Source organism: Aulonocara sp. 'chitande type north' Nkhata Bay, linkage group LG15 (assembly GCF_057382095.1).
Source record: "Aulonocara sp. 'chitande type north' Nkhata Bay isolate Kocher_YH1m ecotype deep benthic linkage group LG15, A_spYH_male_GT1.1, whole genome shotgun sequence".
In the NCBI taxonomy this organism is placed as follows: domain Eukaryota; kingdom Metazoa; phylum Chordata; class Actinopteri; order Cichliformes; family Cichlidae; genus Aulonocara; species Aulonocara sp. 'chitande type north' Nkhata Bay.
This window is the reverse complement of record NC_141358.1, coordinates 37,437,718-37,464,923: the sequence shown is the minus strand read 5'-3', so window position 1 is coordinate 37,464,923 and position 27,206 is coordinate 37,437,718. Positions and strand designations below refer to the sequence as shown.

General features: G+C 39.7%; 3 protein-coding genes across 4 annotated transcripts; 2 read left to right on the top strand and 1 right to left on the bottom strand.

Annotated features, from left to right (window-relative positions):
• Window positions 1-85: 85 nt before the first annotated feature.
• LOC147313586 (alkaline phosphatase-like) lies at window positions 86-7,959 on the top strand. Its single transcript, XM_086263258.1, has 11 exons — window positions 86-213; window positions 440-556; window positions 1,479-1,594; window positions 3,494-3,668; window positions 4,047-4,219; window positions 4,527-4,652; window positions 4,782-4,851; window positions 5,126-5,260; window positions 6,144-6,335; window positions 6,424-6,540; window positions 7,398-7,959. The coding sequence occupies exons 1-11, from the start codon at window positions 138-140 to the stop codon at window positions 7,667-7,669; spliced, it is 1,569 nt and encodes a 522-aa protein (XP_086119384.1). The 5' UTR covers window positions 86-137; the 3' UTR covers window positions 7,670-7,959.
• A 729-nt stretch (window positions 7,960-8,688) lies between these two features.
• LOC147313584 (uncharacterized) lies at window positions 8,689-26,739 on the top strand. Of its 2 annotated transcripts, XM_086263255.1 has the most exons (9): window positions 8,695-9,193; window positions 9,503-9,655; window positions 10,298-10,403; window positions 10,599-10,722; window positions 10,990-13,347; window positions 13,479-13,647; window positions 22,776-22,938; window positions 23,045-23,177; window positions 24,015-26,739. In XM_086263255.1, exons 1-9 carry the CDS (start codon window positions 9,129-9,131, stop codon window positions 24,179-24,181), a joined length of 3,438 nt encoding a protein of 1,145 aa, XP_086119381.1. In that variant the 5' UTR covers window positions 8,695-9,128; the 3' UTR covers window positions 24,182-26,739. The 2 variants fall into 2 exon arrangements, with proteins under 2 accessions (XP_086119382.1, XP_086119381.1); XM_086263256.1 differs by lacking the exons at window positions 22,776-22,938; window positions 23,045-23,177; window positions 24,015-26,739 and adding an exon at window positions 15,545-15,821 and having other exon boundaries at window positions 8,689-9,193.
• On the bottom strand, window positions 17,178-18,688 carry LOC147313585 (uncharacterized). The gene has a single exon (XM_086263259.1). It carries the CDS (start codon window positions 18,670-18,672, stop codon window positions 17,740-17,742), a length of 933 nt encoding a protein of 310 aa, XP_086119385.1. The 5' UTR covers window positions 18,673-18,688; the 3' UTR covers window positions 17,178-17,739.
• Window positions 26,740-27,206: the final 467 nt, after the last annotated feature.

Genomic DNA, 27,206 nt, shown 5'->3' with positions numbered 1-27,206 from the left:
GAGATTGCATAAAACCTTTTCCCTCAATTGCAAGTTCCTTCATGTGCCCTTTGCTCCTTGGCTGAATATATAAAGGTGCTTCAGAGTGAGGAAAACGTGCTCTTGTTCTCTCTCTGCATTCATATAGAGTCTAGACCATGGCCAACAGACATTATCTATTTTTTATTGGATTACTGATTTCCATTTCGGTGCAGTGGACTTCGTGTGCTAACAGTAAGAATTTGCTACATTTTGTTCATGAGAGCTTCTTCAGAAACTAAGAATATTACTTTCAATTTGCAACACAATTTCAAGCTTAAAGAAAAGACAGTAACAGACATGCAATGCATATTCGGTGTTGCAAAAACTGACTATTATGCAGTTTATTCATTAAAAAAAAACACAGAAACACATTTGAATGGCTCTAACCACCTTCACATTTATTTTGTCTCGCTTATAGAGGATGAGCTCGAACCGTTCTACTGGAACAATAAAGGAAGGAATGCTATTCACGCAGCCCTAAATAAACCACGTAATTCACACCAAGCCAAGAATGCCATCCTCTTCCTAGGAGATGGTAAGTCTAAGAAAGAAATTTTTCTACCATTTATGAAGTTTCTTTAAACTATCAAGTATTTCCTCTTGTACCTCAGTTCATTTATTCAGCTGAAAGACATTTTGAGTCTCTCCATCACTGTGGTGTAACTCACCAAAACATAATAAGGTCTTTTAAAGCCCCAGATTTTGGTACCACAAAAATCATGGTAGGAGATGAACACTGACACATGATCATCTGCTCGGAAAGCCAGGCATAACAAAGTGAAGTGAGGCTCTGCAAAGCCCACAGTGCATGTGGGGTTGCAATATTTGCTCTTGTATCCTTAATCGGGCTAATACCAAAAAAGGGTAAATCGGAAACAGTTTGAAGTCATCTACCATGTCTGGACGTTCAACAGAAATTAATAACAGGTTAGTTCAGTTTGCTTCATTAATTCCATTTAACCAAAACCAAAAGCAGGCGAAATATTTTCCGCTATTGTAAAACAACAGAAACGAATTTCTTTATTCCGTTGTGGAAATATAGCCTTACATGAAATCATACATTTGCTGCTATTTAATCTCTGACCCAACATCACTGTTTAGCAGCTTCTCTGTACAAATGACAAATTTATATCTTGATTATGATTTTATGAGCTTCGACTTTTGCCATCACTGATGCTGTCTTCAGCACATTTAAAGTTTTATCAATATTTATGATTGATAAGTAATATGTAACAGCTCAATAAATGACGTGTTTGTGAGAATACATAGGAAAGTTCTTTTAGTTAATGACCTATTGGTGACACATTAGAAGAGTTTAAGGTTTATATCTGTTGACCAGAATGTCCTTTACCAAGTTTCACTAGCTGTTTTATTAGCTGGACCTAATGAGTTCAAAGAGCACAGTGTACTCTCTTGGCTGATGTTATCTACTCACGTGTGATTCCTCCTACTTCCAGGTATGGGTATGCCAACAGTGACTGCTGCCCGGATCCTCAAAGGCCAGTTGGAAGGAGTAAGTGGGGAGGAGTCCAGTCTAGCTATGGATTCTTTCCCCCACCTGGCCCTTTCTAAGGTCAGAACACTATGAGCAACACACTCCGTAGACTTGCATCCTTAACTGTATCGCACATACTTTTATGGTTCTAAATCTTACTGATAAAAACAACAACCAGAAAGCAAGATTCAGAGGTGTGGACTCGAGTCACATGACTTGGACTCGAGTCAGACTCGAGTCATTAATTTTATGACTTTAGACTTGACTTGAAAAAATGTTCTAAGACTTGTGATTTGACTTGGACTTTTACACTAATGACCTGGGACTTGAATTGGACTTGAACTAGTTTACTTGAAAATACTTGATATTTCACCCCAAATATAAAATTTAACACGCATACTATATTATATTATATAGAAAGTGTGCACCATTAATTCAATTCATTCATTCATTTATTCAAACCACACTCCGTACGTATGTGTGCGTGAGCTGTAGCACAGCCAATCAAATTAACCAGATTTTTTTTTTAAAAGAAAAAAAAACGCTCAAAAATGCTGCAAGGAGTTATTTTTTCAGGTACATAAACTATGAAGTAGTCAACAAAAAACCGAAATGCAATATGCAAAACATCCAAGTAGAGAATCACAGACAGAGATGGAACAACTTCCAACTTTCTCCGACGGTTGAAGTTGCATAAAGAACGGTAGGTGGTGCTTCTCTTTTGCTACGATGAGATAGCTGACTTCATCTAACTAGCAAATGTTTTCCAGGCTACGTTGGTGATACAGTTTTTTTTTTTATGTGTATGATATTTTTGTCATGTGATTTTAAAGCCGGTCCTACAAGTGCATCTAAGAATAACATGCAGCTTATCTCAGAACTGACGGTGAAAATTATTCTTGGAACTAAGTTTAATTGAGCTGCATTTTAAAGAGGTGCAATTTCACAATTTGTGTATATTTTCTAAGTTCACTATTTCGTCATGTGTTGAGAAAAACACAGATTTTAAAATTACATGGTCTAATATTTACATTTAGCATATAACTGCAACATTCTTTTTTCGTTTTTTTTTAAAGACTCGAAAGGACTTGAAATTCAAAGTTTCAGACTTGTGACTTTACTCGGACTTTTACACCAGTGACTCGAGACTCGACTCTGACTTGCCTGACATTACTTGAGACTTGACTTGAGGATAAAGACTTGAGACTTACTTGAGACTTGCAAAACAATGACTTGGTCCCACCTCTGGCAAGATTACAAACAACAGCTTCAGTGTCACTTGGCATTGATTCTGCAAGTATGTGCTGGAAGGGTGGAACGCCACTGTTTCAAAAGATAAACTATAAAAGCAGACTTAAGTTTGTGTTCAATGTGAGCCAAAATGAGTGACTGAGCCCATGAATTGAGCAGAAGGGTCTTCACAAAGGTCAAAGTTGTTTTCCCACAGACCTCTATGGTAACTAGTGCCATCTGGTGGCCTTCATATAGAATTCATGGTTAAGGTACTTCATTGGCTTCATTTTTCCTAAAAACTGTCTATGGCCGTAGCACAAAATATATATATTTGCCATATTCATCAAATCATCCAATGATTCGGATGGGGGTAACATGATCCTGCAAGTGGTCACTCTAATTAGAATAAAAACATTTCATAGATAAAGGTCATCACTCACAACAGCTATTAATTTGCAGTGAAATTCCTCCAAAGCAAAGTCATGCCTTTAATGTAAGGGTCAAGGTTTCAGGTTTTGCCCTTTCACTAGCAGGATACATGTTACCAGCCTAACAAAGACAGGCTTTTTTATCTGTGTTATAAGTCAGGTGACATAACTTTTGTGAAAAATCTAGGACACTTAATTTATGAATGTTCAGTGTTTTAATTTTCTTGATGTCAATGACAGAATCAGCATTTTCTTTGACAGTGAGCGTGAATATTGGTTAACATGCAATATGTGTGATTGCTTCGGATGCCTGCAGACGTACAACGTGGATCAGCAGATGCCAGACAGTGCTGGCACAGCAACAGCGTACCAGTGTGGTGTGAAAGCCAACTATGGCACTCTGGGGGTCAGTGCTGCCACTCCAAGGTACGACTGCCAGGCTTCCCATGGAAATGAAGTCATATCTGTTCTTCACCGTGCCAAGGCTGCAGGTAGACCCACATCCACAAAGCTTTGACTACTTTAAGGCACATGAAAATGATGCTACAAAGCAATAAAATCTTAAAAGTCGAACGTGTACAAGAGAAATAACCTATATACATTTATTGTTCAGTGTACAGCATTAGCTTACTAACTGGACAACTATTCAACTACTATAAATAAAACAATTTTACATCTAAACAGGCGTGTTTTCTGTAGCATACCTCACATCAAGTGTATATATCTAAATATATCTAAATCTAAAAAATAAATGTGTCCTGCATTTTCAAACAAAATTTGTTAACCTCCAGGAGCCTAATCAGTTCAAGTTCTCCAAGTATAACTCAGCAAATATGTTAACGCTATGAAAAATCTGGTCCTTGTTTCAGGGAAATCAGTTGGCATTGTCACCACAACCAGAGTTCAACATGCTTCTCCTGCTGCAGCCTACGCTCACGTTGCCAGCCGGGACTGGTATTCTGATGCTGATCTCCCAAATGAGGCAGTCAAGAATGAGTGCCGTGACATTGCTTACCAGCTGGTTTACAACACAGAGATAAATGTAAGACTTAATCAAAACGGGCAGGCAAATGAACAGTGCACTCACACAAATGATGAATAGAAAAAAAATCAAGGTACCTCTAGACTGAATAAACCAGATAAGGTCTTTTAGATAAGTCATTAAATTTTACCAAAAGCAGATTCCTCGACAATTTTGTAAAACATGGATGACAGCGAACCTAAGAAACCACTTTCTAATCCAAACCTCAGAAGTACTCGGTGAATAAATCCTCATACACTAAATGTGTTTTTTTTTAAAGTATTTTACATGTACAAAAATCAAAAGGGGAATATATTTCTTTCTGCAGGTTATCCTTGGTGGAGGTCGTACCTATATGTTTCCCACAACAGTGGAAGACCCAGAGTATTTAAATAAGACAGGAGTCCGAAAGGACGGGAAAAATCTGGTCGATGAATGGCTAAAGAACAAACCGGTAAACAGTGCCTTCATCAAGTGTGCTCATCAGTTTTAAGTTTGAACATGTATCGTGATTTTCATCACTGAGCATTTTTTTTTAAAAAAACAAACATTTTCCACGTTTGTCATTGTTCCCCACCGACAGAATGCTAAATATGTTTGGAACAAGGCTGACTTTGATGCTATCAATCCTGCAACGACAGACTTCCTGATGGGTAAGAACTCTGAGGTGCATCATTTACAACTGCGTCATACAGAGAAGAAAAACACAAGACCTTAAGTACTCTAGACCCAATAAAAAACCTTAGATTTTTAAACAGTGACATTTCGCTAAATTCTGCTGAACTCATTTGTCAGTGTTTTTAAGGAATTTATCAAGTTTGTGCCATTTTATTTATTTATTTATTACATATAAAGATTATATATACTATATGTAATATGGCAGATGTAACAGGGGAAAACTGAAGCCTGCAAATTCTTTCTTTTAAGGTCTGTTTGAGCCCAAAGACTGCCGGTACGAGCTGGATCGTGACCCCTCCATGGACCCATCCCTTACAGAGATGACAGAGAAAGCTATCAAGATCCTCAGCAAGAACCCCAAAGGATTTTTCCTCTTTGTGGAAGATAAGTATAGTATATTCACCAAAGAAAGAAATCAGGAATATTAATCAAAACAACAAATCATGGTTGACCTTTTAATGTGAATGTCCGATTGGCAACAACAGACAGAATAAAAACTGTGGCATATTTTCATGTTATTCTCATATTGTGACAATGGCAAAATCAATATCAGTATCAGCCTGCACCAGAGATATGTGGAGGGTCGGCTGAGTGCTGATTAATCTTGATTGCAGGCAGAAGTAAAACCAGTGTTCATTTATTTATTTATTTATTTGCCAAGTCCACCTTTACTTTTGATGACAGATTTGCTTCTTTGGCACATAGAAGATTGTGAAAAAAATATTGTCTGTGTTTCTTTACAGATGTTTCATTCTTATGTATTTATTTTTAGATGAACTGTTCTGCTCTTCTTCTCTTTAAAACTTGAAAAAAAGGCTGGTTCATATTAGAAGCTCTTCTCACTGACAGTTTTTTTTTCTTCTCATTCATCTCTTGCTTCAGGCGTGTGCATTAATACGACTTTCCCCACACAAGTTTACGATGATGCAACATTGACATCATCATTGTCCATTTCCATCTTTTACACATGGCACTGTGTCCAACAAGTGAAATGTGGTCTAATATGACTATGAAGGAGCAGTTACTAACACAATGGTTTCCACAGATAATCCTATTATTAATTTCATGCCATTTTCCATAACTGGAACTCACTTTTGCTGCAATACCATTGGCCAAACTAATATTTGATGTGCTGGTCACAGTTGTAGCATTATGTCGCATTAAGGCTGTACTTTGGGACGCCTACGTTTTCACTGCAATCTCAAACTTTGCAAGAGACGTACTACTACAGATGCTTATTTATCAGTGACTTTCTTCTGAACTTCAAGGGGGAGAATCGACCACGGTCACCATGCAACAATGGCCAAAAAGGCACTCCATGAAGCTGTACAGTTTGACCGAGCAATCGAGCGAACGGCTGACCTCGTCAGTGACCTGGACACTCTGACTATAGTCACTGCAGACCACTCTCATGTTTTTGCTTTTGGAGGTTATTCTCCAAGAGGAAACCCTGTTCTAGGTAAAATGCACTTTTGGAAGAAGCTTTAGCATTAACAAGTCAGCCTCATCTTATGTTCTGAGTGGTAATTTGCCCTTGTGATATACAGGGATCGCTGATACCAAGGCTACTGACAACAAACACTTCACCACTGCTGTGTATGGGAATGGACCAGGATACAAGATTGCCAATGGAAGTCGCCCGGATGTGAATGAATCAATTTCAAGTAAGTGACACTGAGCATCTTTTTATGGAATCCAAATCAATGCAATAGCTCCATCTTGTGGTGTAACAGTAAACCAACTGCACTGCCACAAAACACTCAATCTAGCTTTTCACTGTCACCTCACAAACGTTCAGCAATGGAGTTTCATTGAATGGACAATACAGCTTCTTGTGTATATATACACCATTCTTTCAGGTTGTTTTTTTGACGGTACAGCATTTGAAATAAGGGCTATAAACAGCAGATGATTTAGAAAAAATTCTGTACAGTACTTTCATAGGAGTGTTGAATTGTAAAGACTACTTATGAATCATTACTAAGTGTCAGAAAGTAAGGATTACAATAATGAAACAGGTTAGTGTCTTCATCTGCTTTCATCACGGGGCGACTGTGGCTCAGGAGTTTGGGACGCTCATCTGTAACCGGAAAGTTGCCGGTTCGATCCCCGGGCTCTCTGTCCTGGTCACTGTGTCCTTGGGCAAGACACTTTACCCTACCTCTGTTGGCCAGATACGCGATATGACAGCCTGCTTCTGTCAGTCTGCCCCAGGGCAGCTGTGGCTACAATTGTAGCTTTCCTCCACCAGTGTGTGAGAGTGAATGAATAGTGGAATCAGAGTGGAATGCTTTTCTTTCCAAGCACCTTAGACTACGATGACCTGGATGGCTGAGAACCTTCACAGACAATAGTGGAATTGTAAAGCGCTATATAAATGCAATCCATTATCAATACAGCTAATGTCATCAGTACAATGCGTTTTAGTTTAGTAAGCCAACTGTTGGCTTTTTTTTGTCAACACTGATCTAACTAAAGCTATGCAGCTAATACTGAAGTCTTCTCTCTTGTTTCCCTTCAGCGGACAACAACTACGTCCAGCAGACTGCTGTCCCTCTTGATTCAGAGACCCACGGCATAGAGGATGTAGCCATTTTTGCCAAAGGTCCCATGTCACATCTTTTTGATGGAGTCCAGGAACAGAGCTACATTGCTCATGTGATGGCTTATGCTTTATGCATAGAACCCTACGTGGACTGCCAATTACCTGAAGGCAGCCATGCTGTAGCAAGCCACCCTAGCCTGCTGCTTCTTCTGATTAGCCTCCTTCTACTTCCTTTCTACTCTATCTGAGATGACATGATATCTATCCCTGGAAAATCGGTGCTATCTGAGAATTTGGATGAGGAATAAATTATTGTTTTCGCTCTACTGTGTGTAATTTAAAAGTGATGCAGTAGTTTTAGACAGCGGTGTTGTTTTATGTAATTTCCAAGTGTTGACACAACTTTGCAGTGAAAACCATTTCTGTTAGTATTGCATAGAGCAATGTTTTAATGCTGTGTTAAGCTCCTGTAAATAAAATCATGTTTGTAATTATATTGGAGATGTACTGAATAAACAAGAGATTTCATATTGACAAATATTGGAGTTACTGTCAAGCACTGCATTACATACAGCCATACTTTGGCTGTATGTAATAATGTGATTCTTTTAGAATTTTTTGTTGTCATGTGTTTTATGTGAGGTTTCCTTATTTGTTTACAACCCAATAACACACTTCAGAATTTAGTTTTGGATACATTATCAATTTCAATATAAACCCCTATTCGCTATTAGAGTTTACTGGTTCGTGAAAGTATCAGAATCTTTCTCTGCAGTATCCAGGAGTTGATTGAAATTTTCCCCACTACCATGTGCTAGTAGTATCATCAGCAGAAAATACGCATTTTAAATTCATAAATACCTCCCATAAATCATTTATATTCAACAGAAAAAAATATTAGTTGTAAATACATAAACATAATAAATAAATAAATAAATATAGAACTAAGGCAGTCTCCGTCCCTATCCTACTTAAGTAGCCTATTTGAACCTCTTGCAAATTGCCAAATGTATCTTGTAAAGGGATATTAATATTCAGCTTTGCCTTGTGCGCCTTCCTTGATATTAGACTGCATGTGTATTTTTGAGTGGCTTAATGATTCTGAAGTACCATTTCATGTAAGCATTTGTTGCATTATAATGAGTTAATTAGCAGTGTGTGTTCGAGCATTTGAGTTTTATGTGACTCCGTCTATTAATTAAAAGTTTTGAAGCTAAAATAAAATACAGCAGTGGAATAGAAACGCTGTGACCTACAAAGACATCAGTAGTTTTTCAGGCAAAGACTTTGTGCCTTGCTTTAAATGAATCTATCACCTCATTGGTTAACTTTGTCCAATCAGAGGCGCATGTGGGAGGGATTTCCGTTTGCTGCGGGGCTTGGAGGGAAGTCTGAAAACAATGTACCGTAGCTTCATCGAAAAGTAAAAAAACAAAATGTAGATAAACTGTGAGTTATTGCTTTAGAATCTGAAACGCTCGCCCAATCGTCCAAGCTGCATTGAAAAAAAAAAATCATGTTAACGTTTTGCCGGCTTAAACTTTAGGAAAACGTAGTTTAATGTACGCAAACAATAGCTCGATTTCTGCAGCTTGCAAGTCGCCGTTAGCTCTGCTTGCTAACGTGAGCCAGAGCCACGTAGTTTATTACACGCTGCTCGGAAGATGTTCAGAGTTTAGATAAATTAAAAAACAAGTATCGCTGGCCATGGATCGACACACGAGGAGACTGACGAGTCAGCTGTGTAAAGCGGTGAATGAAGGAGATCCCAGGTGAGGTCCATCCCTTTTTCTTCTTTCCCCTGACATGTCCTGTGTTGTAAACATGCTACAGCCACCCACGTCAGACTAACATTAGGATTTACGTTTTTACATTTGTATACCTTATCCAGCTCTGATCTCTCAAAAAGAAAATCAATACTATCCACGATGTCGGTTTTCCAATAAAAAATTAAGTGTGCATGAACTCTATATATCTACATAGCTACATATTTCAGTCCTTACTAGTTTGTTACGGGTGTTTTCATTTTTCGATATGTTAGTTTGTATTTGTCAGTGTAACACGTCTTGCTTTCGTGACAGATCTGTGCAGCAACTTCTTTTACAAGGCGCAAACCCCAATCTGGTGGGTACCAAAGGGGTAGCTGCTGTACACTTATCTGTTGGCAAAGAAACTGAGAAGAACATAAGATGCTTGAAAACCTTGCTGCAATATGGAGCTGACCCCAATATAAGGTATAGATCCAAAACAGTCACTTAACATCATATACATTTAGTCACTATAGTGTATTTTAAGTCAAAGAAGCAAGACAGTTTTTCAGCCTTAGTTCTGGGGTTTTAACACAAGCATTGTATTAACTCACTACTACATAGTCCCCCATTTTATAAAAGGATTGTATTTAATATTTGCATGAAAATGCTTTGCACTTAATGACTGCCTGAAGTGTAGAAGCCTTGGACATGCTCTGCCAGGCCTCTAATGCAGCCACCTTCAGTTGCTGGTTTGTTTATGTCTATGCCAGTGTCTTCAGTAGCTGAAAAACATGCTCTCTTGGGTTGCCCGTTGAAGGACATCTTATTTATTTTTCTATACAAATTCTTGGGTTGCTTTTGCAGTATGTTATGACTGTCATTCCTAAACAATTGCTGCAAAAGTTTTGTTAAACTCTTTGAATCAAAAAGTGAAGTCTGCACTCCAATCCCATCTGGATTGTTTCATTTAAAATCTACTGTTGTGGTTTACAGAGACAGAATTGCCAACATTGTGCTGTTTGTATTTGTTTACTTACCGTGGTATATCAGTAGTTTTGTTTGAAATATTGGCCAGATTTTTCATAAACTTTGCACCGACTTGTAATGATGAAATGTCGATTTTAGGTCATCAGAAGGCCTCACTCCTCTTCATGTTGCTGCACTGTGGGGATGTTATCAAAATCTCAAGCTGCTCTTGATGAACGGAGGGAATCCATATATCAAAGATAATGTATGAATTGCTTAATCGTGGCTTTTAGACTAGTTTTTGGGAACATTTAGGTTAATCTGTTGTTTATATTTGTGACAACTTCAAGAGAATACCTGAAGGGTACTGTAAAGTATACTATAAAATTCTAATCTTTTGCTTTGAATATAGTGAACATTTTACTTTGAGTTTGCTCTTACTTCCGCTTTATTAATCCAGGAAGGAAACACTCCACAGCAGCTTGCAGAGCAACAGGAAAATCGAAAATGTGCCCATCTCCTTCAGGAATACCAGGCTGGCCCAACAGACACTGAGGAGGATGACATACCTCAGTTCCAATACTGTAAGATGACCTTTTTCAAGTCTTTGACAGTTGTATAATCACACTGAGAGCGCTGTTGAGAAGCTCCGCTACCGATTGTGAAACCAAAGGAGTTAAAACATTGGCAGTAGCATTACCTGTTTTTACTATCAAATAATGAAAAAACACAAGAACTATAACCTGCAGAACTCCCCGCCAGGGTGTAAAGAGTGGATAAGAAAAGCTTCAGGTTTGTCTTTACAGAATTTTGCTGACAGACTAAACTATGTTCATTTTTTTCCTTCACAGCTCTGTATTCCGACCAGACAGACATGTCCAGCTATCCTGAATCGGACTACAGCTTTAGTTCCCACACATCCATGATAAGTGACTTTGGAGAAGCCCCACTGAGCAGCACAAGGCGCTCATCATTTTTTAACCTGTCTAACATTAATGGACGACTAAGTTGCAGAAGTGTATCGCATCACAGACCATCTTATCCTTCCATACTTTCAAGCACTCGCATGTCTGCGGTGGAGCCTGCAGCTGCAGTATCGAATCTTAAAGAAGATGGCAATTGTACCGATGATACCACATCGAAAGGCGAGGAATGTACTGCTTCACCTGATGGCATAATCCCTCCTTCCAACTTCCCTGCAGTTTCCTTCATGCGAGCAAGTCGGAAGAGCGTGAGCTTCAGGGATGACGTGGATGAATATTACCCTGTTTTCAGCCCCGAATCTCCCCAGCAGAATCCTGCTGTTGATGGCTGCCAGCGCAGCTTACCTTTTGACATATCTGAGTATTCTGATTTCCTGGATTCAGAACGCATGGCTACTATTTTAGACAAGCAGGGCATTGACGCCACATCACCGGATCATGTCTACATTTTCTGCAGGGAAAGCAGTGAGAGCACAGAAGAGGACTTGGAGAAAACAGTCCTTGTTCACTGTGCTTTGGAAGAAAGTGATGATGAACAGGAAACAGAGCGTGTAAAAGACGCTCAGGGGAACAGTGATGAAAACAAAGTACACTGCCATGCTGCCGGCAGCAGCAGTGGAACTAGTAGTAGCCATTATAGTAGCTGTGAGAGTGACCATTACACCAGTGCTCTGGATGCCTCTGTAAACCCTGAATGTCTTTCACTTAGTGCAGCAGATGATGTTTCTGCCAAGACCGCATTAGACAGAAAGACTCTGACTTCTACAAATTCTGATTGTGAACTTACAAAGATTCATATGGAAGCTAATACTGATTCCAAACCTCAAACGGTTGAGCGTTTATCAGGTATGCTTAATAAACTGACCTTGTCTGGAGTAAAAAATCCAAACAATGATATAGTTCAGGGTTGTGGTGGTAATGATGTAGACAGTCCAAGTAAGGAAGATGTTGTTGAGTCCGCAGCAGTAGAAGAAAAAAGTGATCATCCATTCACACCCAGTCCTTTTGTAACAGGCAGGACACGCTCAAGAATGAGCCGTTGCTCGCTGAGAACAAGCAGAACTGAGAGCCTCTCCACATCTTTGTTCGAAGATACCCTGCCTACACCAGTTCGAATACGCCGCCAGACTCCCAGATCTCCAACCAGTGAAGAGTTTTATAACTCACCACGCTTACCATCCAGTGCACACTGCTTTTCAGGCAGACCCACAGAAGGAGGGTGCTTGTCTGTGGACTGCCAAGAGACACAGTCCAGTACTCTCAGAGGCTCAAGTGTTAGTAACAGCCAGGCTGATACGCTTCTCCTCTCTACAAGTGTGACAGACTCTGCTGTTCAGTCACAGACTTTGTGTGACACGTTTCTACTCGAGAGCAATAATGACAATTCAGTCAGTGCTTATGAGAGAAACATTGCAGAGATTGCTTTTGCTATGCAGGAACAGAACTGTAATCTCACTGAAGACGGGGAATTTCTGACTGACGATCTGACAAGTTCAGATGAGACAACTACAAAGAGAAATGTAAACGATACCCCTCATGAGGAGCAGGTAGAAAGCCTAAACAATGAAGATGCCTGGATAACTAGGGACTGTAGCTCTCTGCCAGACTCTGTGTCGTCATCATCCACCTCCAGCTATGGTTCTCCAAGGAGATCCAAGGAGGACTCTGATTTTCCCTGCACCCCAGGTACTGGCTGCACACCGAGGTACAGCATGAGCAGGCTTTCAAGCTGCCGTAGGCCACAGCACCTGGCTAACCTGTCCTACACCCCTGGAGGGCGTCCACACATTCAGGATGTGGACGAACCAGTAGAGTACCTGTACACAGATACCGAACGCGGCCACAAACTGATTGAGACCCATGTCCCACCTACAGCAGACACCTCCCTCAGCTCCAGCGTGAGTACTACCAGCAGTGAGGAGACCATACTTTATGACTGGCGTACTTTGCATGCTGACATGGTGGACAGCAAAGAAAAAGAGAATCAGAAACCCCAGGTGGAGGTACAGAAGGCGGAAAATGAGAAGTGTGTGGACAATATTTTGCCAGAAATCAGAGGGATAACTGACAAGGAGCTCAGATCGAGGCTGGTGGAGCTGGGGGAAAGTCCAGGCCCCATCAGCAGTCGTACAAGGCCCACCTACATGCGAAGACTGTGCCGCCTGGTACAGGAGTCCAACTGCCAGTCACAATATCAACAGAAGAAGTTAGAGCAACCACAAGCAGGTAATGCTTTATTTCAAGTTTTTAAGTGACTTAAGGTAAGTTGAGCTCTGTTGTAACATTTCATTAAATATAATATCTACTCTTAAAATATATGAACACATACATTGACATTTAGTTTTTTATTTTTACAGATGCAGGTTACAGTCCAGAATTGTGTAGGGTTCTGGAGACCTTTAATCTTCCCAATTGCCAGGCTGATGAGCAGGCTTTGTGCCAGCAGTTTGACCAACCAGATCAGAACAGGAAGTGGAGAGAGGGCATCATCAAGTCCAGTTTCAACTACCTGCTGCTTGATCCAAGGTGCTTTTACCGTCATTTTTATTTATGTTTTGTTTTCTTCTGTGCATTCAGAGGAGATGAGTTGTTGCTGACTGTGTGAAAATGTTCACATTCACACTTCAGTAGATGCATCAGAGAGCACTTGTGTTCTGGATTCACCCCTATAAATCTCTAGTCATATTAGTTGTCTAAATTGAGCTAGTAATGGGCTTGTTTGTGTCTAATACAATACAATACAATACAACTTTATTTATATAGCACATTTAAAAACCAACGGTATACCAAAGTGCTTCACAATAAAACAGCAGGTTAAAACATGAATTAACAAAGTACTGAATATGCTAACAGGTCACTGGCACTAATTACACAAGAATAAAAGTGAATATTAAATAAAACTTGCTAAAAACACATAGGTTTTAAGTAGAAGAAGATATTAAGAAAGATAAAATTGGAATTAAGTATAAAATACAGGTGTTAACCAACCGGGAAAGAAAGATTAAATAAGTGAGTTTTTAATCGTGATTTAAATAATTGGATGGAGTCAGATGCGCGAATAGCAATGGGAAGGTTGTTCCACAGGTTAGGTGCAACCAGGGCAAACGCACGGTCACCTCTGCTCTTATGCCGAGATCGAGGCTGTACCAAGAGTAATTGGTCGGACGATCTGAGGGCTCTCCCAGGGGTGTATGGTCTAAGAAGTTCGGCGAGATAGCTAGGGGCTGCATTATTCATAATTTTGAAGGTAAGCGGCAATATTTTAAATTTGATGGGGAGCCAGTGCAAATCAGCAAGGACAGGGCTGATAGAGGCAAACCTTCCGGTACCAGTCAAAAGGCGTGCCGCAGCATTTTGGACAAGCTGTAATCTATGGAGAAGAGCAGCAAGTAAAGGGAATGGACTACTTGCACTAACACTTCCGCGTTCTATGTAGTCCTGCCCCAGTGCTTCCGGTGCGGTTAAACCATGGCGACGTTCTACACTCGCTGCCTACAAGAGCTCCCAAAATTGAACATCACCGATGTTCATCGGATTTGCAGAGTGATGACTACCCCCGCCAGCAAATTAGATAAAGGATTTAAGTTATATGCTGCATCATATATACACAACTACGAAGGTAAGAAAACGTAAATTAACCGACAAAGAAACGCTAGCTAACGTCAAATGCAAACACTACGTTACTCCGCTATGTCCTTCATTTGATGTCAGTTCTCTACATTACATGTTTTCTTAAACGGTGTTTTATGTCGTCCTAAACTATAGTTGAGGTTTTCTTAACTAATGTCACTTTTGTAGTTAGACACTGTTATAATGGCGTTAGGTAGTTGGCTAACTATGGAGGTAGTTAACTACCTAATGCTACTCTTGCTAAGTGTAAAATATATATGTTTAAGACATGCTGAAATGAGTAATACAGAAATAATGCTAATGGTACTTGTATCTTTATTCAGTGTCCAATAAAGACAGGTTGTCAGGGGAGGTCGGTGTGAGAGCCCTGTGCTACAGGTCAATGAGGAAGAGTGAGGCACCACACAGACTAAGTGTAGGCAGGAAGCTGTGTAAAGTTGTTAATCCCCGTTCAGTGGGGTTCAGTTCATTTAAGCATTAGTTAAGTTCATTCCTAAAGGCCCATCAACTTGAATGTTTTCCTTGTCTCCCTGCTTTATCACTCCTAATTTGACTAGTCAGATAGTTAAATCAACGTGTGTTTGGGTGATCAGAAACATTTGACAACAAGTTAATACTGCAAATATACACAATCTAAGTTATTACAGTTATCAAGCATGGTTAAGTTGTTTTAATAGGGAGAGAAGGAAACACTAAGCATTCAGGAGGGTGCGTAACCATAACACTGAACTATGTTCCTGTTCGGCTCTTCCATGAAGATGTTACATTTTTAATTTTCGTTCTTTCTTCTTAGATTAAGCTTCTGGATTCATCGCCGGTGATACTGACACATAGCCAGTGCTCCTGTGTGGCAGGCGCTGTTATGTGCAATCACACAGTGGCACTGCTCTTCCAAACAGCACACTACTCACAACTCAGAGTGCCGGTTGTCCCCCCTGTGCATAGCTGCACGGAATCTGAACAGCAATGGCACAAGCCACGGACAGTGGTAATTTAAATGAGGTTAAAGTTTTTGAATTAGTCCATGTTTACATATGAACAGCAACACCATCCATAGTAAATGTGTCTTCTGTTAGGGTGTGAAGCCAGGACCCATCAACTCCATGATCTTCACTAAGCCGGTACCAAATAGAATGGCCCAGACTGGAGTACGGTAATTACATTTGTAAAATTTGGTTTCACGTGTTACAAATGTATGTTGCTATTTTTTTCATACATACATGTGTCAGAATAGGTATTAATTTACATACAACATTACACTTTCTGAAGACGGCTAACTCAGTCATGTACATATACATCCCAGTCTCTAACTTATGCCCCACTGTTTTACACCTTTTAGTTTTTAGTTTAGTTGTTGTTCAGTATAACAACCTTCTTCCTTACATTATTGTCATTGATGTTTTCTTTAGGAGTGGCTTCTACAGAGGCATGGTGGGTCCGTTACCAGATCCCTGCTTGTTCAGAATAACGGAGGCATATGCAAAATTTAATATTGAGGACAGGCCACTTGTGACCACAATGAACATGAGACCTGACAAGCCCCTTGTGGAAAGTGCCTTTGGGCTGGTGCAGGAGGGCAGTGTTCTGTCATATCAGCAGCCGGTTTTGACAACCCGGTACATCACACTACACCGCGATGCACCACCAACACCGCACTTGCCTCTGGAGGGGTATGACATCTTGCCATCAGATTGTGTGTTTGTGTGCTCAGAAGAAGAGCTTCTGCATCTGAAAAGCTTGTCTGTAACTCTGGAAATGGCTCACAAAATAGAGGAAGCTACACGTGAGCAAAGCTCTTCGTCTGAGTGGCATCAGCTCCGCAGGCCCAGAGTGACTGCCTCTAGGTTTCGGGAGGTGTGTCACGTCAGAGGCCAGAGCTCGGCCGAGTCACTAGCAGAGCGTATATTGAAGGGAACAAGGCAGACAGCAGACATGAGGAGAGGAACTGAGATGGAGCCTGCAATAGCAGCAGAGTATAGTAGGCTAATGAATGTTAACTACTCACCCTGTGGTCTGGTCATTCACCCCATTGCTTGCTGCATCTCCTGATGGTGTTGTTTTTGACCCCAATGAATACCCCCAGTTTGGCTTCGTCGAATTCAAATGTCCCAATGTACAAAACTTTATTGACTGCAAATATGTGCAGATGGAATGTGGTACCCCTAAACTAAAAAAGAGCCACGCATATTACTGGCAAGTGCAAGGACAACTGCTCATCAGTGGGATGCAGTGGTGTGACTTTGTTGTGTGGGCACAAGAGGACTACCTAGTGCAAAGAATATACATGGATACAGATGTGCACAATGCAATCAGAGAAAAGGCAGACTATTTCTTTTTTTACATATATATGCCAAGATACCTGTGTTTGAAAAAATGAACAGTAAAAACATAGCAAAAAGAAAAACAGATCCTTCAGGCTGGCTGGAACAAAATAACTGATGTTTTATTTTCAATATATTTCATGAATTCTTTTGTTGTTACATGTTACCTTTATGTGACATCAATAAACTGTTATTTAAGCAATGGCATCAATTTAATTTTTAAAAACACACATTAAAACGTTGAATTTGTGCAGAACTTATTTACATGGTAAGTATTTAAAACTCCATGCCTAGCATACTGATATACATTTAGACAATAACACAACTGAACTGTAGAAAATGATAAATGGTATTTTTGATGTTCCAAAAGCTCAATGTCACTTATGATTTTAAAACGATTTAGTGATTTACTTTATAATTTTGATAAACAGTTTTGTTGAATCTGAATAGTAATATAGTAATATAATTAAACAGTATTATTAACATTAAACATTTGCAATGAATTTGAATTATCAATAACTGAAACTCAACTATCAGCACTCAAGTACCAGTTCTGTAATCAAGTATTGTCAGCTGAGAAGGAAGAAATGCAACTGTAGTGGCCTCAGCTGCAGGTCATTTTCCATAAGTTACTGGCACTGGTGTCTTGGGAAAAATCCATCTTGTCTCACTTAACCCATTTTTTAACTAATGCTGTGTTCTGGTAATTTGACAGCATACATGCCACTGCAAACAGTTGGTTGATATTATAAACATGTGACATGGTAATGATGCTATCAAAAAGTTTGTTCTGTTTGATCCTCCTAATGACTCGCTCCACATGTACCCTGAGTCTGGCTATGGCCTGCGTCTCCTTAACCTGGTATGCTGGCATCTGCTTCTGCTTAGATAGAAAAGGTGGGCAGTACACTTTGCATTTACAACAATCAGTGATTAGGAAGCCCTTATCTACCATCACTGCCATGTCTTCAGTCAACTTCTCAGCAATGCCTGATTGTTTGAATAGTTCCTTGTCACTAACCGAACCAGCATACAGATTAGAGATGAATGTCACTGGACCATGTGGAGCTATGCCAACCAGGGCTTTCATCGTACAGTGGGATTTGTACGAAGAGTACATTTCACTTTGGAGAAGTGGTGAGGATGGTGTCTGACACCTCAGCTCTGTACAGTCAAGGATCATCTGGGTGTCTGAGAAATCTTTGAATTCCTCAGGGAGGTAAGCTTGCACTTCTTCACGTGTAAGCCAGATGCACTGAGACCCCAGTGCAGTGGCAAGAAAATTTGTCCATGTTGCAATAATGCGGCTCACTGTGGACTGGTGTATGTTAAATCGGTGTGCCAGGTCCCTCTCCTTCAAACCAACTGACAGGAAAACCAGGAAAAGAAAAAACTCGTCAATTGGCTGTAGCAGCTGCCTCTGGAAGGTGAAAACAAAAGGGAAAATGTTACTCCTTAAGCTATGAACTAGTAAAATTATTCTTTTCTTGGCTAAATGTTTTGTAATGGTTAGGCATACCATACTGTACCATGGGGTAAACAATGAGGTGCTGTAGTGCACAGGTGTATGTATGTAAAGGATACTGAGTCTAGCATACATACACCTGTGTATGTATGCTACTGTACATAATGTAATGTTATTGTACATAAATACAATAACATTACACCTCTAGTTCTAACTACCAACAAACCCATAACCTACTGTTGATGTGCGTGCAGGTGTCAACACTTCTTCGTTCCGATTGGCAGCTGACTTGGCTCTTGAAACCCGGATCATTTTATAGATGCAAGGCTCAATCAAAACCCAGAATGCCATCAAATGATCATAGCTTGGAAATCTATTCACGAGAGAGCCATACATCGTGTCAATCATTAATTAACATTACACACTGACATAAAAATAATGTGAACTGTGACAAATATGCTAATGGAATGCTGTATAAAATAGTCTGATTAAGAGTATTTGGTGTTGTATTTTACCTGTAGCATTAGGATATCGTTTAAATACTAAAGCATCTACATAAAACATACAATCAGCAGAGAAAAAGTAAATATCTATTTTGTTTTCATTAAAACGCTGTAACCCAAATTCTCGCTGGACACGTAACTCCTGTATTTCCTTCCTCAGAGTCTCCACGTCTTTGGACAGGTCTTCTGCAGCTGATGCAGATATGTCCAATGCAGACGGCTCAGGGACTGAGCAGTAGTCATGATCTCTTGTAAGACTTTGCTCTTCTTGATCGTCAGGAGGAACTAGTTCAGGGCGTCGCTCCGTTCTCTCCCAAACACTACGCCGCGGTGGTTCAACTTTATAGCCATTCCACTCAAAAAGTGTTGGTACAGCACCTTTAATAAGCCTCCTTCGACCATCGAGGGTTGTTGGCTCTATGAGTTGATCACTGGCAAAGTGTCTGCAGCAGACCCTGGTGTGAGAGGTGATCGTGAAATGATCCCGGCGTATGTTTACCGGCCATTGTCTTCTCAAGTCGGAATGGGTCGGAAAGGCATGAAAACTTAGTATGCCGTTAAATTTGGCTGAAGCTGAACAAAGTGGGACACAGCAATGCTCGGAGTATTTCTTCTCCTGTTTTTGAAAATGTTCTGTTTTAAATACTTTCCTTTTTATACTCATTCTGAAGCGACATTAGCATAGCTACCGATAGATAAGCAAACGTACCGGAAACGCACAAGCGGTACTATTTGGAAACGGAAATACGTCACATGCCCTAGTGCAAGTAGTCTATTACATTAATCTAATCTAGAGGTCACAAAGGCATGAATAAGCTTTTCAAGACCCTTATGTGGTAGACGCAGTTGGTAGAAGCTAGATTTGACTACAGAGGACACTTGTTTGTCATATTTGAAAGAGCTGTCCAGCAGCACACCTAGATTACTAACGGTGTCAGAGAGAAAAGTGGCAAGGGATCCAAAGGTATCAACTAGTTGGCCCTGGGGGAAATGACTGTCAAACACCACAATTTCGGTTTTCTTTTCATTTAAGATAAGAGAGTTGCCCAAAAGCCATTTGACTTCTCTCATGCACTCTAGGAAGCAGTGCAGTGACAGCAACATCGTCACTTAGCTGAAAGTAAATTTGTATATCATCAGCATAGCAATGAAATGACATGTTGCATTTTTCAACGGTTAAGCCTAGAGGTAGCATATAGAGTGAGAATAACATTGGGCCCTACACAGAGCCTTGAGGCACGCCACAGCAGAAGGATACTGCAGAGGAAGAATAGGTACCCAGAGTGACAGAGGGGGACCTTGTTCGAAAGATAGGATTTAAACCAGTTAAAGGCGTCACCTCTAATGCCAACTGTATGTTCTAATCTCGTTAGCAGAATATTATGGTCACCATATCAAAGGCTGAGGACAAGTCCAGTAAGACTAAGACCGCTGAACCACCTGAATCGGCAATTAGGAGAAGATCATTAAGGACTCAGCAGAGCTATTTCAGGGCTGTGACGTGGTTTAAAGCCAGACTGAAATTTATCACTGATGTTGATGAATGAAGTTGCGAGAGAACTATCTTCTCCAAGATTTTGGACAGGAACGGGAGTTTGGAAATCGGCCTGTAGTTCACAAGGTCATTATGATCGAGGCTCTTGTTTTGAGAACAGGGTGCACTATGGCATTTTTAAAGGCTGTCAGAACATGGCCAGAAAGCAATGAAGAATTCATTAGAGTTAAAATACTGGACCCAATTGTATCAAAACTATCCTTGATAATGCGTGATGGGAGAATATCATGTACAGAATTTGTATTTTTCAGTTGTTCAGCTATTTGCTTAAGAGCAGTGAGTGACACTGGCGCAAACTGATGAAAGGTTGATAAACATCCTGGGGTGAAAGCAAGGCTCACAACTAAAGGGTGTGAAGACTTGAGAGATAAAATTTTATCTGTGAAGTAATTTAAAAATTGTTCGCAGAGACCTGGAGACAACACCGTCGGCATTTCATGACAGGGGTTAACCACTGAATTAAAGATTTTAAACAACATTTGAGGATTAGGGCTATTAGTCTCAATAATTTCAGAAAAGAAAGCTGCATTAGCCATTTTAGCAGCATTTTGAAACTTCAGGCGGCTGGTACGTAAGATATCAAAGGATACCTCAAGCTTATCTTTTTTCCACCTCCTCTCGGCTCTGCACCACACACGTCGTAGGGCACGTGTTGAGTCGTTTAACCAATGTTGGGAATTGGTTTGAGGACATTTCATTTTAATAGGTGCTACAACGTCAAGGATAGAGGAGCATGTGGATAGCAAAGAATTAGCAAAGTCATCAACTGTATGAGGTATAGGACAATCAGTAATAGTGGGTGCAGAATTAACGAACACCACAGAAAAATTAGCCACAGTTTCAAAATTAATTATGGGCATAGGGCGTCTGAGGCTCTCAGGGTGCATAAATCAACATCAGAAATAACTGGGAAGTGATCAGAGATCCCAACATTGTCAGTGTTCTTAATACAAACGTCATATGAAAAAAAAAAAAACAGATCAAGGGTATGGCCTTTAGAGTGGGTTGGTTCATTTAGCCACTGAACAAGGTTAAGAGACTCAGTTAGAGCAAGAAAGTCTTTGGCTAATGGATCATCCTTACAACAGATATCAATATTAAAATCACCAGTGATAAGAACACCGTCATATTTAAAAAGAACAGATCCTAATAGCTCAGCAAAATCCTGTATAAAAGCCTTGTTGTATTTCGGCGGTCGGTAGACCACAACACACAGAGTTATAGAAGAATCGGCCAACTCCAGTAATTGAACTTCAAGGCTAGGGTAGGTAGGGGAGGGGAGCTGCCGAATTTTATGTTTATTTTTAAAAACTGAGGCTAAGCCACCACCTCAGCCTGTAAGCCTAGGTGAGCTGAAGAAGGCACAGTCTGGGGGGAGAAGTTCCGAGAAGGAGAACGTCTCACCAGGGCTAATCCAAGTCTCCGTCAGGAACAAAACAGCCCCAAGGCGAGGAAAAAGTCATTTAAAACACCAGCGACCTTACATTTAGTAGAGCCATCCGTGTCATGGGCGCCATGTCCCTACTCGTAGTGCGTCGCAAACGGCTTAGGTTGCTGTGATGCACGCCACCTCTGGAAGACGTTATCCAGGTCTGAATAGGAAGGCATGGGACTGGGAGGGCTGGGTAAACTTGCCGTCCGACAAGCAGATCCACCGACGACTAAGCGATCTGGCAAGAAGGCAATCACGGGAGGAGGAGAGAAGACGTAGAATATCCATGCTAGCATGTGGATTAGCCATAGCCTGTGGTTTAAGGTAAGCCTTAAGACGGACGTGAATACCACTCCGTTTGCCCCGCTTCCTATAGCATTTCTTATACATGGTGGGTAGGGGTAGTCAGGATATGCTGGTGGAGGAGTCCGATTGTGACAGGGTGGCGTCTCCCAGAGTCCGGCATGGATCGGAACCATAGGAGTGAGAGAATCGAAGATTTAAGTGTTTGTCAGTCATAAGTAATTAGTGCATTGCCACCTGATGAGAATATTACCAAGAGAATGAGGAATACAATGCAAAAGTCAACAAAGAGGGGTTGAAAGGAGAGGTGAAGACGGCACACTGGCACCATCTTTGAAACCCCCAGTTTAAATGTCTAAGCCAAATATAGTTTTAAAATAGAATACCATAAACACCTCTCAACTCTAAAAATATTAATTGAATCGTTTATTTCCCTCTCTGACAGAGTGACAAAAAACCTTCCCTTTCGCAGTCACACCATGACCCCAAAGGAGTGTTTCCAGACTTTTATCCATGCTATATTTTATGTTGGCAAAGGAAAACGCTCCCGTCCCTACAGTCATCTGTACGAGGCTTTAGAATACTTTAAAGGTGACAAAACCTCAAAGGTAAGGATGCAAATATTGATCGGTATTAATATATCATATTGAAATAGTCTTTAATCGCGTAGTAAATATGTAGTTTGATTCTTTTTTTTGTTCTTCCTTGTCACAGAAACTGTGCTCCAAAGTCCAGCACATCCTTCAGGTGTGGAACACAGGGCAGGGTGTCATCTCTCTGCATTGTTTCCAAAATGTTATTCCTGTGGAAGCCTACACAAGAGAGGCCTGTATGGTGGAGGCGATTGGTGAGTGCATGAGGGCGAAACTTATCAAAAACTGAAATAACTAATAATAACATCACTACAATCCACAGCACGACTGCTGAGTACTTCCCCCTCTTTTTATGTATCAGAATCTGAAACCACCCTTGCAAACATCAGCCAAATAGGGGAAGGACCAATGATGTTAGCGGCTCATCACTGCCTCATTGGTGCCTTAAATTACTACTGTTGAAGTGTACACCTCCATGTTTAATACGTCCGTGTTGTTGAGCCCTAGCGACCTCTTGGAATATTGTAATTTTTAATATTGATAATTGTCTGAGTATCTTTTTTCTTTGGCAACCCTGCATATATTAAGTTACTCTGAAGTGATGGAACAGTGGTGCAGTGTTTAAGAAAAAGCAAAAAAGGTTTGGGGTTCAGATCCACCAGCCGCTTGGGTCTACCTGTGGAGATCCATGTGCGAGTGTGCCCTGGCTGGCACGCTTTTCTCAATGCCACAGGAAACTCTTGTTGTGCAGTGCAAGCAATGGAAAAGAATGGGTTTTAGAGCATGGTGCATGTTGCATTCTATGTGAATGGCTTATAAGCAGTTAAAAAATAAAAATGGGCGGATAGAGGACAAAAAAACCCTGAAACTGTATTATTTTAAGATATTAACACAAACATTCAGGAAAAATAGAGAAATTGTATCTAATAGCAGCATTAAGTTTGAGCGATATTAACTAATACCAACATTTTACTGTTTAAACCTGTGATAGGTGCTCGGTTTGGTTTTCATAAACTGCTAAACGCAATACTGTGTTTGACAACACTGATAGATTTGTCAGTGAAGCAACTTGACTTTCTCAACTGTTGCAGGGTTGAAGATGCTCACGAATCAGAAGCGAGGGGATTTCTATGGCATCGTGTCCAACTGGCAGACAAAGAAGAAACGGGAGCTCGGCATCCACCTGCTGTACCGTGCCATGCAGATCTTCCTGGCTGAGGGTGAAAGACAGCTTAGACCAGCTGACATCAGACAGTAGAGACACCCACTTGCAGTGGGGTGTGAACTGCTTAAACACCAGAAGGGAAAATACCACTACTTCAGAAGACGACGCAATCCTTCATTTTACAAAGATTGAGTAATGACTTTAAAATTAAGAGCTCTGGAACTTTTACCAGAATTTTATCATCTTTTGCTGATAAACTAACACTGAATCCTCATACCCAGGGATTTGCAGTTTGACAAATGTGACATTAAGTTCAGTTATAGCATCTTAAATGTATATCGTGGTCATATTTTAAAATATCCTTCTTCAAAGTGCTCTTAGCGTATTTAACGCTGCGCCATGAGCAGAGAATGATGGATTTGAACCCCAACTAGCAGACATTTTCTATTGTTTCATATTATGCTAGCTGAGATCTTTTACTTGTAGTTTTTTTTAAAGAGTACTTGAGGATTTCACTTTGAAAACACACATTTTGCATTTAATTTTTTCATGGAGATTGAAGAGCTATTTTCTGAGCATACTTTGTTTGGTCTGGCCAGATGTGGTTAACACGATGACACAATATTATCACAAAACTTTAAAAAACTCAAGATTTTAATAATAGAAATCAAGATCAAGCTATTTACTACAAACATTATTCCCATTTGGTTACTTTTGTTGACTCTTGTAGAATAAATTGGTTATGACTGCAAAATTTTCCAAAGAAGCAAGGAGAGCAGTAAACACAGGAACACCTAATCAGGTTACTATTTCTGTTTTTAAAAAAATGTTGTACTTATCAGGGCTTTTTAACTGTGGGTTAGCATGTTAGGTTTCCTAGAACCTCATTGTGTTCTAAAATAGGATCTTTTGTCATTTGTAAATATAGTATTTCAGTTAAATTGCATTAAAAAAAAGTTGATGTGGGTACATTTCTATCCAGGTGTTTACAAAATCAGCAGTAGAGGCAGGATGCTTTAGCGTTATGGGTCAGCTACAGACAAATGTTACACTTTATTGGCAAAACATTTGATCTATTATGATTATTTCTGCAACTTTCTGATGTTATGAAATAGATGTATCCATTATTAATAAAAAAAGATATACAACTTTAAAAGGAACCTTTTTTTTTTTTTTTTTTGTGCATCAGACACTACAGAGTGGTTGCACTTAATAGCAGTTGCAGGTTACCCATATGGAACGATATATATATATATATACACACACACACACACACACACACACACACACACACACACACACACACAAATAAATGTTAATGTAATGCAGCAACAATTTGGATTTTATCTTGAAATAATGGAGATGTTACATTCCACGTCAAATGAATAACAAGCACATACTAATAAGAGAAAGTTTGCTTAAAATTGATTTAATTTTTAAATCATGTGTTTTTAAATCTGACCTTTGGCATTGATGTTTCTCCTTTGTGCATATTAATTTGTGCCCTTTGACGTATGCCATTTACTGACACTGCACCCTGCAGCATCCTCTCCACAGTCTGTAATACAGTTACATAGCAGATTGATATGAAAATGGTTATAGTCAGGTGATCTTCATGCATGGCTTTGAATAATAATATAATAAAAAGATATGCTCAGTAATTCTAACACTTATTTTAAAAGTATAAAAAAAAAAGCTCAGTTAAAACTAAATAAATATCATTTCATCAATATCATAAAAAAATATCATTATGAACTTTTTTGCTATGTTTTTGAAAAACAAATGTACCATTTACAAACTGGTATTAGAGCAAATGAAATTGTGTTCCATTGTTTTTGGAGGGTATTTCTGTTCATATATAAAATAAGCAGCAATTTATTTTTTGTGATTCCAACTAAAGCCGGGTGAGCTTCATCACTAGGGCCAACTCCATATACAATTACATAGTTTACTGGAAAATAATAGTGTTAAACCCAGTTTTGCCATTTGACTGTGGCTGACCCATTTAAGGAAGTACACGAATGCTTTAGCTGGTTGGAAGTATATCTCCATGATCTGCATATGTGAAGCCCAGCAGACTTTCTGAGTCAGTAGCAGAAACAGTTTCAATGTTTCAGGCCATTTCATGTGGTACTCAGGATATTCTGAATGTAAGTTATATCTCAATTATCTCATAAGACATGTAAAAAAAGGAAGGCTAAGTAGTGACATTATTACAGTGTCAGGATGATGTGGAAGCTCCAGGTATTACTTTATATCACAAAACAACACTAATTCTAACAACTGGAATTGCATTTTAGATATACATGTGTTGCACCCCCCCCCCCCAAATAAAAATCTACGTTCAACTTTTCCATGAGCGAGTAAAGCGCTGGATATATGAGAGCATTAACCTTTAACTCTTATACAAGCGGTATGAAAACAAACTCTACTATTTTAAGTGTGTAATAGCATGAAAACTGTGTAGATTTATTTAGCCCTCATGTTGTTATGAAAAATAAAGCCCCTTCTCTGTAGTCTGTTATTTTCACTGTTTTTTGAATTGTCATGCACAAAAATACATTGTTGCAACTTATGTAAATGTGTGATCACATGCTCTATTTTGACTTTCTGTGATTTCAATGTAACAAAAGAAACAAAATATATCTGCAAACTGCTTCACTGGTTTGTCCTTTCTTTATTCCCAGTCTTTGGTGGCCCTCTAGTGGACAAAGGAAGTAATTAATTTTGTTATTATGTGTACAAGGCAATTCTCTTGACGTAATAACTTCTCTTTAGCTGCTGTAGTTCACTGAAGGTGGTTTTTGGTGTAGCCCACATGTCATGCAGATCGTTGAACTGTGCTTAAGTCTGATACGCCTTCATTTTGTTTGTACCCTCCCCCCCTTAAAAAAAAATCAATGTGACCTTTGGTTGCATCTTTCCTACACACCCACACACAAAGAAACACACAAAGTCATTAACAGTGCGCATAAAACTGCTTTGTGAGAATGAGTTATCTCTCTACTTGGTAAAATATTCACAACTAATTTTCAAAGAATGTTCTTTAATTACTGTTATCATGACTCATTCTGTATCATCTACAGCTTCTTGTTAGTGGTTAGGCAATATTTCTCAC

Excerpts from the sequence above, each read along its gene's own strand:
- LOC147313586 (XM_086263258.1), top strand. The coding sequence starts at position 138 with ATGGCCAACAGACATTATCTATTTTTTATTGGATTACTGATTTCCATT. Across the intron at positions 557-1,478 it reads CATCCTCTTCCTAGGAGATG|GTATGGGTATGCCAACAGTG; the intron begins GTAAGTCTAAGA and ends TCCTACTTCCAG. Across the intron at positions 4,220-4,526 it reads TTTACAACACAGAGATAAAT|GTTATCCTTGGTGGAGGTCG; the intron begins GTAAGACTTAAT and ends TTCTTTCTGCAG.
- LOC147313584 (XM_086263255.1), top strand. The coding sequence starts at position 9,129 with ATGGATCGACACACGAGGAGACTGACGAGTCAGCTGTGTAAAGCGGTG. Across the intron at positions 10,723-10,989 it reads CATACCTCAGTTCCAATACT|CTCTGTATTCCGACCAGACA; the intron begins GTAAGATGACCT and ends TTTCCTTCACAG. Across the intron at positions 23,178-24,014 it reads CTGTATGGTGGAGGCGATTG|GGTTGAAGATGCTCACGAAT; the intron begins GTGAGTGCATGA and ends CAACTGTTGCAG.
- LOC147313585 (XM_086263259.1), bottom strand. The coding sequence starts at position 18,672 with ATGTATGCTAGACTCAGTATCCTTTACATACATACACCTGTGCACTAC.